Source organism: Pygocentrus nattereri, chromosome 6 (assembly GCF_015220715.1).
Source record: "Pygocentrus nattereri isolate fPygNat1 chromosome 6, fPygNat1.pri, whole genome shotgun sequence".
NCBI classification, from domain to species: Eukaryota; Metazoa; Chordata; class Actinopteri; order Characiformes; family Serrasalmidae; genus Pygocentrus; species Pygocentrus nattereri.
The window spans coordinates 21,197,760-21,214,265 of NC_051216.1; the positions used below are offsets into that span (position 1 = coordinate 21,197,760).

Sequence of the window (16,506 nt, forward strand, 5' to 3'; positions counted from 1 at the left end):
TGCACTGTCCTGTCTGTTTACTGTGTCTAATGTCGGTTTTATTTATCGTATGTATTGTAATGTTTCTATTCTATTTTTTTTATTTATGTGTGCACGTTGCACCGCTTATTTTGTTCCATGTTGCACCGTGTTGCTCCTTGGAGGAACGTAATTTCACTCCACTGCGCACTTGTACATCGATGGAACGACAATAAAAGCCTCTTGACCTCTTGACTTGAACAAAGTGAAAAAGGTCAATTTTAACTTTAAATCTGGTCCTGCTGCTTGAAAAACTAAGGGGCAGTCATTTAAATAAATAATCACACTTTTCCACACGCGCATTTATATAAACAACCAACATGTATCACAACAACACTATTAAAACAGCCATATGTTCCATTTCCAGGATTTAGGACTCTGTAGCCAATCAGCGAGCGCAGGGGGCGGGGCTTGCCGGAAGACGGGTGGGGAAAAACACCGTCGCGCTGGTCAGCGGTGTGGAGGCGGAGCGCGAGCACGGAGATTAGCCCAAGTTTAGCAAAGCGCGTGAACACCAACGGAGATGAGGGGCTGCTAGTGAGGGAGTATGGCCCGTTTTGGCCACCAGAACTCTTCAACGAGCGTAAACTACAGTGTAGGGCCCGTTAGTGACGCGGTTAAAGTGAGTTTATGATGAGTTTGAACAGGTCTGCGTGGAGTGGGATATGAGCCCGGCAGAGGAGCCGCGCTTGTAGCAGCTGTGGTCGGAGAGGAAAACGCGAGCGGATGGTGTGGAGTTAATCTCGGTTTTATTATTTAAACGTGCACTTACTGATATCGGGGCGGCTTTACTGCTGAGGGACGATGTCGCTGCCGCCGCAAACCGAGACGAGGAAGTTTACACGAGGGCTCAGCAAACCAGGCACAGCGGCGGAGCTCCGGCAGAGCGTGTCTGAGGTGGTGAGGACATCCGTGCTGGTGGTGAGTGAGGAGTTTTAACTCAGTTAACCACTCTGAGCCGGAGTGGCAGGGAGTTTAATTTGAGTTTAATTAGTGAACTTAATTCACAAAAACAGCTTTGCCCAGTGTGGCTGCCCATGTTCATTTAGCCATTCGGATACTTCCATGCAGTGCAGAGCAGTGTTTGTTCCACAGAAGTGAGTTACTCACATACACATATTTTTTTAAAAATGAATTTTAAAGTAGAACTAGTTTGATTACTCGGATGCATGTGTGAAAGGAAAGGATCCTGTTTTTAACTTGGTTCTGTGTTAGTCATTCACATGTAATTTGTTATGTATTTCGGGGGGTTCATTAGTGTATTTCCTGCTGGTCACATCAATTGGGCTGCTTTGTTGTTACATCTCTGAGTCTGGAGTTTAAGCTCTCTAATTGGATCAGTATTAAGGAGAGTGTAGAAGTAATTCCACTGTAGGTATATTATCACTTTTACTCAGGTTGGCACCTCATTTTATTCCTGCCTGAGTTGATACAAAACTACCTGAGCATGCTTTTCCTCTATAGCTAGCTTTTTCTGGCCTGAACCTTGGCTTTGGCAAACAGGAGGCGGGTCAGTGTTTCCCAACTCCAGACCTATAGTCCATCTGCACTGTGGTTTCCTGTTTTCCCTCTACCCGAATTGTACTCATTTGATAAGTCCTTCTTCAGCTGAATCAGAAAAACACCAAATTGTGCAGTGCAGTGAGCCAGAGGCCTGAAGGTGTGAAACACTGAGGTAGGTAATTACTGGCCAAGTCAACAAACACTGTCTAATACAGTGTTTCCCAGCCCTGCTTCTGTACGCCTGCCCTGGACATTTTAGTACTTTCCCTGCTCCCAACACACTGGATCCAACTAATCAGCTCCTTACCAACCTCTTGCTGAAGTTGACATGGGTGTGTTCAAGCACGGAAAGCGCTGAAGTGTGCATGGCAGTGAGACTCCAGGACCAAGGTTGGAAAACAGTGGTCTTATGCACACCGTGACACCATAGGTTTCCTCTGTGAGCTGCAGTTGAAAACGTTTCACAGTTCTAGCCAAGCTTTTATCTTTAGCAGCTGTGTCTTTTGACAGTTCGCTTACTTTGTTGTCTGCCACAGTATGTAGTATTTTTCAGCACCTTTTGCCACTCATTCTGACAATGACAGCCACTTCACTACAGTTATTATCTATCATACCTATGATCATAACTAAAACTTTTTGCCAGTATTTAGCTATGATTCCACATCTAGACCCGAGGAAACATGCAAATAAGGGAACATTCCAGCATAATGGCATAAGTAGGAATCCCTCAACGTGTCATCACTTGTTGGTGCAAAGGCAGCTAAAATCCTCTGTGTTGTTTCCATGCAGAGTGAGACATAAACTACCAGTGCCTCTTCTATAAATTTCTGGTTTACTGGTTTATGGTCATGATAGAGACAGTTGAATCTCTAGGCTACTGAAACAGAGAATAACTATAACTAGATATTTAATAAGCCTTTAAAGTATACCTAGAAGTCATGTGTGAGGATAATTTGTGCTGTGTACAGTCTGTTATTCTAGTGTTTGCTCTGTCTGGTAGAGGTGTTTGTTTGTGTGTGTGTGTGTGTTTGTGTGTGAGAAATGTTTGATCGCACTGACCTAAATTACACTCATTAACATGAAGGCTTAGTGTGTGTGTGTCCTGATTGCTTTAGAGTAGTTTATCATGTACATGTCTCTTAGTGTTTTTATGTGTTGTCCTGGATGGTTGTTCAAACTTTTTTAACACGTTGCTAGGATACAGAAATGGACACCATCCAGCCCTTTGTCAGAGAAATGGAATCCTGAGAAACTCACACACTCACAGCCACTCCTCTGTATGATTAATTTATCCTTCTGTACTACACAGAGCGTGCTGCAGCATGACACCCACCAGGTGATTTCAGGGTTTGGGGAGAAGGACATGTTAGGTATCTTTTATGAATGTCTTCATCCAGTTCAGGACAGGTGAATTGAACATGCTATGGTTTGCTGAGCCTGTGCAGGGCATGGTCAAGGTCATTTGAAAATTTTCTTGTACAATTTTTCGTATTGTATTATGTTTGCAGAATGCAGCTGCCCTTTACATTGTATGTGCATTTCGTGACAAATGCACTAATAGATATTTTCATAAGCAAACCATTGCTTATGAATCCATTAAAGTCATCCTGAAATCAAAACTGGCTTTTAACCTTGTTGGTTTATGTCCTTGGTTATATGAAACATGATTTGTCACATTGGATGACTTAAAGGCCAACATGACTGTTTAGTAAAATTATGTTTTAGCAAATATGTCTATAAGATAGTTGAGTAACATATACATGCTTTGTGAAAACCCCAGTGGGCCGAGAATGTGTGTGACTGAGAGTAGCTCACACACATGCATTCCAGCATGCAACATGTAAATACACTGAGAGTGAATTACATCTCTGTATCAGAAGAAGAAAAGAGAGATTGTGGTGAGTTTCTTCGAATGGGGGCTCAATTGTGACCCTAGAAGCCTGCAAACACAAACGTATTGTGTTTCTTGTGTTCAAGCCATTATGCTGCAGCATCTATGAGGAAGTTTGCAAGCCTGTCCTCCATAGCGCCTTTTAGCGTTGGCTGATGTATTGAGGGAATTGCCATGGAGAAACATGGACTTCCATCAGTCTCACCAAACAGGCAGGAGATAGATTTGTGTCAGTGCTTATCTGTTACTCTGTCACTGATACTGTACTTTCAATAAGCCAAGACATGTTTGGTGTCTGAGGTTTGAAAAAAGAAAAAACTATCATTATTTAATTTATTTAAGAATGAAAGATATCCAACATGTCAGTCACCCATGTGCAAAAGTAATTGTCCCTTAGTTATTCAAGCATCAGGAGCAGACTTGGTCAACTTGTGTTTTACTCTGGAATTATTAGATTATAATTTTGCAAGATCTATGGGAAGTCTTAACATGTGTCACTCCTGGAAACAGCGCTATATATTGTAAACACAAGTGGCCACTTTTCAAGACACTTCTAACAGTTAATTTGCCTCTTTGAGGTAAAGCACTATTTTTGCAGTCTAGAAGTGAACAATGCATCTGGGATCTACACTTATTGTGCCTTAAAGGCAACCATAGCCAGTGTCCCAAAAAGTGGTATTGGCTGTTCAACAGACAGGAAGTCTTTCCACTCTTAAGGTTAAATGGTTTCTGGGTTGATTGTATTGTTTTAGAACAAAGGTTTAATTGGTATAGAGACTGTACATTATGTGAGGCTTCTTTTGACATTTAAAAAGGGTTCTTCATGCTCACACATCATTTACAAAAATGGTTCTTTAAAGAACCATCCATTGAAATGATCCTTAGAAAAACAGAAGTAGTTTTTTTTTTTAATATACACAGTTATTTTTAAGAGTGCATTCTGAGCTGCTTATGTTGTCTCTGAAAAAACACCAGCCAGCTTTATTTGCATTGGAGGAAAGAACATACTTGTGCTGTTGTAGGATAGACGGAAGTCCTTGGGGGAAAAAAAGGCAAATCAAATAACCACAAATAACCACACTGGCATGCAGGAGTGGCATTTACAGTGACGTCATACTTCCTTGTGTGGCTTAGAAACACAGCGTCTCAGAGGACAATGTTCTTTTCCAGCCTACATCATGTCGTATACTGTCATATACAAACTGTGATTGAGGTGCCATAAATACCAAAACTTGGAAAACTTCGAAGCTAAAAAAAGTAAACCCTCTATGATAATGGTTTTTTTTTTTTTTTTTTTTATTTATTTTTATTTTTTTTTTTTTTTTGGATGTTCTTGTAGTATGTTAGCACTAACAGTGTTGCACATGAACATTTCTCAGCTAATATAAATTAAACAAGGACATCTTGAAGCTTGTTCCATATTTTTAATTGGAAGCTTGCAGCAGACTTTAAAATATTCCATCTTGTTTGTGGCAGTTTTACAGGAAAGAGCACCAGCATTGAGCACCCTGACTTTCAATTTTTTTACAGCAGTTATTGATTTATGCAGGTTTACAAGACAGTAGTGCGTCCTGCTATGATGTATGGTTTGGAGACTGTGGCTCTGTCTAAAAGACAGGAGGCTGAGCTGGAGGTGGCGGAGATGAAGATGCTGAGATTTTCATTGGGAGTGACAAGGTTGGACAAGATTAGAAATGAGCAGATCAGAGGGACAGTGAAGGTGGAGCGGTTTGGAGATAAAGCCAGAGAGGCCAGGTTGAGATGGTTTGGACATGTGTTGAGGAGGAATAGTGGATATATTGGGCAAAGAATGTTGGAGAGATAGCTGCCGGGTAGAAGGAGAAGAGGTAGACCTCAGAGAAGGTTTATGGATGTAGTTAGGGTGGACATGGAGATGGTTGGTGTAAAAGTAGAGGAGGCAGTGGATAGGGCAAGATGGAGGCAGATGTTCCGCTGTGGCGACCCCTAAAGGGAGCAGCCGAAAGAAGAAGAAGAAGAGTTATTGCTTTATGCAGGACTTCCAGAACCCCTAGAGTAATGAACCCCATCCATTGTAAATCAAAGCGTAATTAGTTGAATCACTTCCTAATTACATTGGTGGTTAAGGTAACGTAAACTGCTATGTACCTAGAAACCTATGGGGTGTGTTTGTATTAACCCTTTTGTTTTTTGTTATGTTTTGGTTGGAAACCAGAGTGTTAGTACAAAACTTAGAGTTAAAATTAGGACCTTCTCTGAAGGCCTAGAAGGCCTTAAGGGTTTCACCACTGTCACATACAATTTTAGTGAGTTAGTGCTCTTCTATCCCCAGTAAAACAGTGCAGCAAATTAAGTGTGACCATCTAATTTAACAAATCAGTAGCAGCTGCCACGGAGTTAGGATTGTCGCTTACTGAATACGTCTGTGGTTGCTTGATTTTCCAGAAGAAAAGAACTGACTTTAACCGAATTAGTCTAATCTCTGATCTCTGTTCTTTCTTATTTTAATTTTCTGTTCTCGTTGTGATCATAGTAGCTTGCTATACAGCTAAGCTGCCTCTCACTGAAACACAAAAACTGGAGTGGTGTGCATTCTTCACCTGCTTTATTAGATTAGCTTGGATTAGAACCTCTCTGCTCTGAACAAGAATCCTTCCCATTACAAATGCTGGAGCTGATGTTGAGGCCTAAATGCTAAATACTGTTCTGACAAATTTTCTTGGAGTGAGACTAAGGTTAGTTCGTAAGTAAAGGAGTATGTGTGTCTCATGGCGATTCCCCAGAAGTTCTGTGAAAGTGAAAGTATTATGAAAGTGGTAACCTTTGTTTCTCCAGGACATCAACAGTGTAGCTGGACTACCTTCTTTTAATAAATTAACTGCAGCTTGCAATTAAGCGTCAACAAGCTCCATTATTCCTCACTGGTTACTTTTAATATTATGATGTTCATCAAGATGTTACTTGTTTAAAACCTGAGACTTAAATGTCTAGTTATTATTTAATTAGACAGATTTATTATGATTTAATCAGACTTTTATTCCTTTATTATTAATATAGAAACTCAAAGTGCCAGTTTCCATTTAGAACTTTCTTAAATACAGATACATAATAGTTTTTTTTATGTTGGCTACACAAACTGCATTACTACTTTCCAAAAAACACTACTACTGTTCAGAAATGGTATGTGGCACAGTATGTATGCTTAGGGGAATGTGGCATTACCGGTGCTGCCGGAGCTACTGAGCGCTTTGAGAATCTAGCATAATCATGGCTGTTGCTGGTAATGAGTCAGTACTTGGAGCCACAACTTAAGTATAAATGGTTTTGCAGAGGCATTTTATGAGTTGTATGTGAATAAATAATGGCGTATAATGGCTAATGGTTTCAGCACGAATCTGTTGGGTTTAAGGATAGGCAGCTAAGTGGAGTCAGAGCACTTGTGTAATACCAATCAATAAGACACAGCACAACAGGTCAGCTAATGGTGTGTATCTCTCACCCTCTCTCTCTTGCTCTTGCTTTCGTCTTTCCTCTCTAATTTTCCTAGATGTGTTCTGTGTGGAGTGCTTTCAAATATGTAAATGCTCGGGCTGGTTGGTCGTTGTTGTTGTTGTTGCAGTTGCAGATTATTATAATCAATCAGCTGATTCAAATAGTTGTTATCAGATTAAATCTCTTTGTATCCGGTTGGTAATCGATTGAGAGGAAATTCATTTAAAGCAGGAATGGGGTAGGGCATCCACTCTGGCACAGTCCTGAGTCATTACCTTGTTAAACACTCAAATTACTATGAGAAATAGCTTTGAGATGTTTCATACAGTGCACAAAAGCATACATGAGCATTTCAAAGAAAATAACTAAGAAACAAGCATTAAAAAAACAGTTGTAAAGCCTTTCTTTCAAAATGCATGCAAAATGTTATATTGGAAGATTATTTAAAAGGGTATGGACTGATTTTTTTTTTTTTAATTAATTTATTTATTTATTTTATTATTATTATTTTTTTGCTTCCCTGAAGTTCACATATTTGTATGTGTTTGTGTATCAGAAACATAACTGCCTTTATATAACAATTTTCCAACCACTTTTTATCCTGCAAAATTGAACAACATTTTTGTTCCTGGGCCATTAAGAGTGATCTATGTAAATGACGTCTGTTCTATTTGGCTGCTCTGTATGGTGCCTCATTCAAAAAGCCATCCAGACTGAAACACTGGGTGGAGCTAAACTGCAGTAGGCTTAGTAGGAATGTATATGTATATGTTTTTTGTTTTTTTTTTTTGACCTCATGAAAACAAAGTTCAGAGTGAGCTGTTTTTCCTTATGTGCACTGCATAGACTGGGTAGCAAATGGTACGATTTGACGACTTTTAACAATGTTTGCATACATCAAAGGATAAAATAAAAGGATATATGGACCCTTTTAAAGAAATCACATATCACTCTAGACTAGAGCTAAACATCAGCAGCGTGAGCACTTCAGAGTTAACGCCAAACACAGCCCTCAGTGCATCTCATCAGTGATGAAAACATGGTACTAAGCTTCACACTGACAGCCAGCTCTGAATTTAAATTAAACCCAGGATGGAGAGGAGGGAGAGGAACGGTACAGGTCAGGCATACAAGTCTGTCTCTCTCTCTCTCTCTCTCTCTCTCTCTCTCTCTCTCTCTCTCTCTCTCTCTCTCTGTCTCTGTCTCTGTCTCTGTCTCTGTCTGTCTCTCTCTCTCTCTCTCTCTCTCTCTCTCTCTCTCTCTCTCTCTCTCTCTCTCTCTCTCTCTCTGTCTCTCTCTGTCTCTCTCTGTCTCTCTCTCTCTCTGTCTGTCTCTATCTCTGTCTCTCTGTCTTTTCCCTCTGAATGTTCTTGCATGTCTTTGCTGTACCTGCTCCCATATTTTCCTTTTCCTCTCATTGCCTTAGAAGTGCAGATAAAAGCTTGTGTGTGTGCACATGTGTATCATGTCCCAGTACCAACAGAGAGGACATTGTTATTGCTGTACTTTAATTAAAGACAGCATGTTGACTTTTGTGGACATTCATTTCTCTCTGTGTCTTTAAGCTGGTTGTTTTCTTAGACCTGGATGTGTTGAGTAGTATTAATTTAATAAAAGTTAATGTCGTAATCATTTCTGAATTTATCTTAGTATCTCCGTATCAGAGTTACATTTAGGGCATGTGGTAGATGCTCTTATTCAGAGCCAGTTACAACTTGTACAGATGGGAGAAGGCAGTGTTAGTAGTCTTGTTCAAGGGTCTCTTATTGGTATAGTGTGGAGTGCTTGCCCAGGTGGAGGATCAAACCCCAGTTTACAGTGTGGGGAATAGAGGTGTTACCCACTGTACTATACCAACTACAAACCAACCATTAATGAACTTATTGAGCCTGTGCTTCCTAATCACTCATACTCTGTGTTAAAACCTAACATCATTTTCTTTTTGATTGGACTGTTTTGATCTGTTGTCTTCTCTTAAAATTACACCATAAAATCCCACAGTACTGTAAATGTTAACTAGACAGAAACAGGATTTCCATAAAGGAACCTTACTATTTATGTAGGTTTTATGTAATTTGAACTGTTATTTCAAAACAATCTGTGTACAGTGTATAAAATGGAATTTAAAACAATAAAACCAAACTCTTGTTTTATGGAAAAGGAAAGACTTCTTTTTTTACAGCCAAACTTGCTGATTGCCTATTTTATACCATGCTCACTGTGTGTGGAGTAAATGAAAACATTTAGTAGACTAATACATTTCAGTACTTTCTAATAGCCAAACCTGCAGTACAAACAACATTATTTGCTCTTTAAAGGGTCAAACATACATCCAAAATATTTCAGTTGTAGCTATCAGGTCCCTATTTAAATAGTTTGAATCAAATGAAGTGCTACATTAAAAGTAAAACATAACAGGCTATTTAGTACAATGAGTCATGCAAAATTATGCTAGGACATTTTGGTAATACAGCGTGATTATACTTGGCTACCTCATGTTTTTGAGCAAAAAGCTGCTGATTCCTACAATAGGAAGTTGAAATTGGTTATGGAGATAATGCTTGATATTAAATTTTATTGGTATTATATACAAATAAGTTTATGCATGACATCAACATCAATATAGACAGTATATTGCAGAGCGCTGATCTGAAATGTCTTGTTGCTCCATCTCTTATTGGCTCAACAGCAGATGGCCTGGTTGATAGCCAGGTTATTCATGCTTAGTTGTTTCCTTTTGATTTGATTCACTTGATCTAAAGTGTGATGTTGAGTTTATTGCGCAGTTTGAGAGGTTGATGCCCTACCCCCACCTACAAACTTTCTGTTACCCTGCAGCCTTTCAACAAAAAGTTTCCCTCTTACATAATCCTGCACAGGTCACCCATGACATCATATATTGCACCTGTAAAGTGATCCATTACCTGATCTGTTAACTGTTACACATCCCTGCAGCTAGGCAGCAGACTCAGTCTACTGAACTATCACACCGTTTACTCTGCACATGTATTTAATAGTGCATGCTGTGTGTGTGTGTGTGTGTATGTGTGTAAGTAAACTAGTTTTAGGCATGGACCATTAATGATTATCCAGACTGAATTCTCATGCTTGAGGATGGAAGTGATGTTATTAATTATTAGTATATTTATGGCACACAATATACTGTAGCAGGGCCACACTACTTATGAATTAGGCTTGATATATTAAGATATTAAAAGGCCCATATTCTATATTTTTCTTGTATTTTTTCTACTTTGACATTTGTTGCTGTGTTTTTGTTACTTCTTCCCAAAGACATGCAGTCAGGCCAATTGGACACTAAATTGCCCCTAGGTGTCTGTCTGTCTGTCTGTCTGTCTGTCTGTCTGTCTGTCTGTCTGTCTGTCTGTCTGTCTGTCTGTCTGTCTGCACTGCAATGGACTGGTGACCTGTCCAGGGTGTTTCTTGCCTTCCACACGATGACTGCTGGGATCAGCTCCAGCTCTCCCAGCGACCCAGAAGGATAAGTGATTTTGATGGGGTGTGTGTAGGGGGGGGGGTGTTACTGTGCATTCAATACTAATTTATGAAAATGGCCTCTGTTCTGATTGGCTGCCCTATATTATACCACCTTCAGAAAGCAGTCCACGTTAAAACACTCCTCGACAATATGTTGTTCCATTATATGGGCCCTTTATATTCCAGTATGATGTTTTTGTGACATTACATTATTCTTTACAGAATTCTTTAATTTTCTGGGATCCAGTGTTCTGATCCATAAATCCAGTACTAAAAATAAAAAGTATGCTTTCAGTTTCTTTCTGTGAAAGTCTAGTGTCTGCTTTACATTTAAAATTTTGAGCAAAGTTCAGCTTTATTGAGAGCAAGCGCAGGGTTGCCCGATTGGGTAAGATCAATCATTAATACAGCTTGCTCTGAGATAATCATTTGCATTACGTTATAGTATTTCAATTCATTTTTATTAAAAGGCAGAATAAACGCATACAACTTATGCAGCAGGCAAAACATTATATGTAATAAAGCAAACGGTACAAATACATGTTTTTTTTTCCATTCAGTTATTAAAGAAGTCTTTTTTCTTATTTTTGAATATTTGTGCATTTAACATGTTTAATAGAATACTCAAAAATGAGCATATTTGATAGTTGTAGCCGGGGTGGACAGTATGATGATGTGGTGATATGATTTAATGCAGTGCAAGGTGTGAAATCTTGAATAAGAAGTGTTATATTCATAGTTTATATTTATTTATTTATTTTTGGAAAATGGAAACCGCTCGGTATGCTTCATTATTTATTGTCTCCCAGAGCAGCCAAGCTATATGAGATCCTAGAGGGGAGCAGATGGAGACAGAAAGAGAAATTAAGTTAAGCATTCAGGAACTGAGGCAGTATTTCAGACGTGACCACAAGAATATTTAACTTCTCGCTACAGATTGCCTGAGCTGTCATCATTGCTGCTGTAGCTGAACATAAAAAAGCAGAAACCCCACTTCCTAAACACAATTAAAGCTAGCTGGGAGCCCTTTAAATCTACTGTGCATGGAAAGAGATATGACTAAAGGAGATATGTGTGTTTGCAGCTGTGCCATGGAGGTTTGAGGAATTGCTCTCATTATATGATTCTGAAGCGAAACACACCCATAAGACCGATAAATAATGGCTCATGGATTCCACTGTCCAAAACAGGGATCCATTCCAAAACCCTCAAAATGTTTCTCTTTCAGCTTCTGTCTCTCAGTTTCTCACCATCATTAGTGTAAAATTTCAGTACGTTCTGGACAGTTTTTGCAGTGTGGTTCTATGTTTCAGTCAGTTTAAGGATCAACACTAATGACACAGACACTTTAATCTCACTTAACCTCTGATGTTTCTCCAGTCCAAAGCTGCCCCGTTGGTATGGAGGACTGTGCTTCTTTTCAGTCCAAGCTGTGTGAACTCCTGACCTGCGAGAGAATCCCTCAGACACATCGCACACTCATGCAGGCCATTGTTCCAGCCAAAACTCAGCCTGCCTTTCTGTGACCATGAAGCCAAATCAAATTAAATTGAGGCCAAGCAGACAGCTATTACTTTGTAAAGCTTTATTTAACAGATGAGCACATTTAACATGCTTAAACAACATCTTGCCAGTCATGGGCAGGTGGTAGATGATGTATATAAAATGTTTATATATTTATAATAATATAATATAACAGATAAGAATAAAAGAAGGTGTAAAATTTAAAATTTATTTAAAAATAAATTAGAGTGCCTTGTTGCTACATAAATCCACACAAATATTATGAGTGGACCCTGAAGGAAAATGCTATGAAAATGTAGGACATGTGCCATTTAAAGAGCTTTAATGGGATCTATTCCTAATGCGTCTTTTGCTCATATTTCCTTTTTCCTTTCCCAATATGCGTGTGCGTGTGTGTACAGTGGGTTTTGTAGCACAAAGGTTCATTGATCTCTCAGTAGCTCCAGGCAATAGCTGTGACATTGGCAAGTGTGAATAATAAATGTTACGTAAATGTGTTTAGTAGAGCTGCTGAAACCACAAGATCTGAATGAAACACACCACAGTTCAGTTCTTAGTAGATATAACGGTGCTCTCTTCTCATAATCTGACTTTAGTCACTGTGTTTGTAATTCAGTATTCAGACATTTTTACACACAATTTGAATAAGGAAAAAGGATCACCGCATCTATGTTGTTGTACATCCTGCTATGTACTGAGAACAAGCAATTATTAGCAACCTACTAAAACTGGTAGTGTGTTGTGTGGTGTTGAAGGTGCTGGATTTATGACTTTAATACTATTTTATGACAATTATGTATTTAAACAGTACAGCTGCATTATCTAAGATAATTAATTTAATGCAGCTTATATCATCCATCCCAGCAATGCACTCTGCTCCCCGATTCACAAACCCCCTCTCATGATGTCTCTTAAAGTAAAAGGCACATTTTAAGGTGCTTTGGGGTGAATACTTTGTTGTTTAAATGTCTTTTGCTAGATGGCTAAACCTTCAACTTTACAAACTTTTTTCTTTATTAAAGGAATAATTTAGTTGATGATAGTGACCAGTTTATGTTAGTGTTCTATCAGTAATGCAAGCTAGCACCACAGATGCGTGTGTCAGTCTCTAGATCAGGGGATAGCAGTCAAGATTTGTTGAGCACAGTAGGGGTTCTCAATGTTGTTTTTACATAATGCATGAGTATTGTAAAAGAAGACTGATGGATAAAAACATAAAAAGGATACAGAATTGTGAATTCTGCCAAACTGACAAGGCTATTAAATGCTAGTTTTAGGCCAGAATTGAATGTCCTGTGAATATATGTAAACATATATCATGTCCTACAACATATGAGACTCTGCTTTGATCTTGGAAATAACAGGAAGCACCCAAAGCTTCTCTCCATTAGCCTTATATCTGTTTCTCGTATCCATTTCTCTTTTCTCTTTTCTTTTTTGTTTCATCTTTCTTATCTCTCTCCTCTCTTTTATCTCTCTCCCTGTCTCTGTTTCAGCTCCCTCTCTAAGCTCTCACTCCACTTTCTGTCTCTCAGCTCTCTCTCTCGCTCAGTGCTCTCACTCATATCTTTCTTCTCTCTTTCATGTCTTTCTTCTTTTTCTCTCCCTCTTATATCAGTCATCTCTCTCAGTGGATCTGTTTTGGTGGGATGTTACCATAACAAACCTTTTTAGTCCTCCAGCAGCAGGCAGAGTAAGTGTGTTCCTGTTCACAAGTGTCAAGCACTGAGCTGGAACAGTGAGCAGTCATGGCCGTGTGGTCAGGCCATTCTCATAGTGCTCCTATGCTGAGTTCTGTCACAGTAAAATGAGCCAAGGAGAAACAGAAACATAAATGTTGGGATTCTGTTTCAGACATACAGTGTTTCAGGTGGTTTCCGAATTTAAATTAAGGAGGAGAACCTTTGGGTGGAGATGCTTTTACAAAAGGAAGTAAATATTAGTTTTGGACAAACACTGGATCCTGGAACAGATAGTATGGAAAACTCTCTGGCATCATACAGTTTCACTGGGGAGAAATTTGTTCCACACTCCAGTTGTATGGGTTTTAGTTATTACAATGTCAAACTGCTCTTATTGGTTAAAACTGCATTATTATATTGGTTATATTGGCTCTGATGTTTGATTTTATTTTAATGGTCTTATTTCACTGAGTACAGGGCACAGCTCCATTCCCTGTATAATTATAAGTATGTAGAGGGTGTGTTTTTGTTATAATTCCTCACAGAAGGATTATGTCAGATGTAAGTATGTGATTGTGCAGTGGTCTAGCTGAAACATGTCTCAAAAGTACAATATACAGTCAATATTATGCCCTTAGGCTGCCAGATTTCAGAGTGATGACATGTCGCTCTCGGTCCTTATTGTGCATTTATGCCCTCTCTGTATACACTCACAGATCTGTCGTCTGTGAGTGTCTGAGTCAGTGTAGTATTTGGCAGTGTCCTGCTTGACTTGTACACTGTGCCATATGTTGTGTACGGTGGTTGAAATGTCTAAACAGTAGTGTTTTGGGTCTGGCAGACAGAAACTGCAGTGTACATATGACAAATATGTTGCTGTCTAAGGACCACATTGGATTTTTGATGAAGTGTGTGTTTTTGTGCTGTGAGAAATCAGTTTATTTCCTGTGGTTTATGAGTCTCGTATGAGTAGAGGAGATTACAATTCTAGTCCTAGCCTGCACCGGGAAACTGAATCACACATGTTAAGGGGTGTGTGGGCCTCACTGCAAACCATTTCCTTTTACTTCCTGAAGTCCCTTCTGCATGGACAGAGATGGTCAATGTTTGGTTTCTGCCATAGCATCCATCCAGACCATATTTTGACCTTTATTAATAATAATAATAGGCCTGTCACAATTTCTACATAATCGTCTAATTGCAGTCACTTGAGATGCAGTTATTTGAGATGATTGCAATTACTTAAGGTGACTGCAGTCATTTTCCTGAAAGAAGTAAAAGGTGACTTGTATGTTGTTGGTTTGAGGCAAATAAATGTGAATAAAAACATCATGTCCTATGGTACAGCTGACTGTTTGTTTATTGGTTAGCTGTACAGCTAATTCTAATTATAGTGAACGTTTTTAGCATGTATTTTCGCAGAATTACTGTATATTTGCTAATATTTTGATGGTCAAACAAAAAAAAAAGCTTTGTTCAACTGTACATGTGTATGTGCATGTGGGTGTAACTGTAGACTTTTTTGTGAGTGTGTTTGCCATGTGATGGACTGGTGACCTGTCTAGGGTGTATCCTTCCTTCCGCCTGATGACCACTGTGATAGGCTCCAACACCACCTGCGACCCAGAAAGAGAAGCGGCTTAGAGTGTGTGTGTGTGTGTGTGTGTGTGTGTGTGTGTGTGTGTGTGTGTGTGTGTGTGTGTGTTTGCACACACAGCAGTGTAGTGTATTATTTTGACAGGATGAGGAGCGTAAAATTTGGCCACTTTTGGCTTGTACTTTAACAAGTGCATACAATGAACAAGGAAAGACAAATCATTAAGTGCAATTATTTATATGGCAGTTAATTGTTAGGTAATATTTAATGATTGTGAGAGCCCTAAATAATAATAATAATAATAATATTATTATTATTATTATTATTATTATTATTATTATTATTATTATTATTATTATTATTATTATTATTATTAACAGAATGCACCAAAATGGGAGATTTTTCTCCTTAGCATTGCAGTAAAATCTGACATTTATTGGTACAGGGTTATAAAATGAAGAACACATTTTAAGGCATTTTTAGCCCAGTGTTACCTAAGAATTTTTCCAGAACACAATAAAATTTTATCAAATGTTAGTTTATAAAATCAGTTAAAGCAATCTGCTAATACTGACATCATTGTGCATTCCTTAATAATAGGTTTAATTTATAGGGTGCCTTTTATAGATCCAAGGGCAGTTCATGAATATGGCTGGCTACTGTTTGAAAAACTTTGATACCAGTCCCAAAGCTGCACCTTTTTTTTTTATACCTTTTTTCTAATTGTGACAAACAAAACATCAAGAAAAAATATTATTTACTCATAATACTTCCATCTTCAACTCTTCTTTGCCCTCCCTATGAAGCACTTCACCTGGATGATGTTTAATAAAAATAATAAAAAAAACTCTCCAGCTAGTTAGCCTACCTAAACTAAGAAGCTCAAAGATTATAATCATTCTTAATGATAAATTTGTTCACTGTTCTGTGACACTTATTTGTAACTCTCAGTTGACAGCCTTGGCTTATTTTGCTATAAAATAATTGAATGTAATCATATGAATTGTATAGAATAGAAATGAGCATATGAAAAAGATTAGATAAAAGACGAGAAAAGACAAAAGACTTAACTGGACCGTTAGAGGAAGAGCAGCAGAAAACTAGTAATGATGAACTTTCTCACTGTCTTCTAAAAAGTGTGGTTTTACTTGCACGCACTGCTGAGTTTGGTATGCAGTGTATTTAAGTGGGCAGTGCTTAGCATTGATGGTCCTATCTAAGGTCAGCGTTCTGCACATGTGCACCGGCCCCTCCGATTAAATCTGGATTACAGCCTCAAAGCTCAGTCCCTGCCATTGCTACAGCAACAAGAAGGGTCAGAG

General features: G+C 38.6%; 1 protein-coding gene across 5 annotated transcripts in view; it reads left to right on the top strand.

The window, feature by feature from the left end:
- The first annotated feature begins 511 nt into the window (after nucleotides 1-511).
- The window catches only part of zmp:0000001200 (dedicator of cytokinesis protein 9), a 108,269-nt gene continuing 92,274 nt past the window's right edge, over nucleotides 512-16,506 (top strand). For all 5 annotated transcript variants that reach the window (XM_017692308.1, XM_037539269.1, XM_017692309.1 and 2 more), the window contains exon 1: nucleotides 512-939. In XM_017692308.1, the coding sequence (XP_017547797.1) occupies nucleotides 823-939 (117 nt within the window). In that variant the 5' untranslated portion in view covers nucleotides 512-822. The remainder of the gene's footprint in view (nucleotides 940-16,506) is intronic.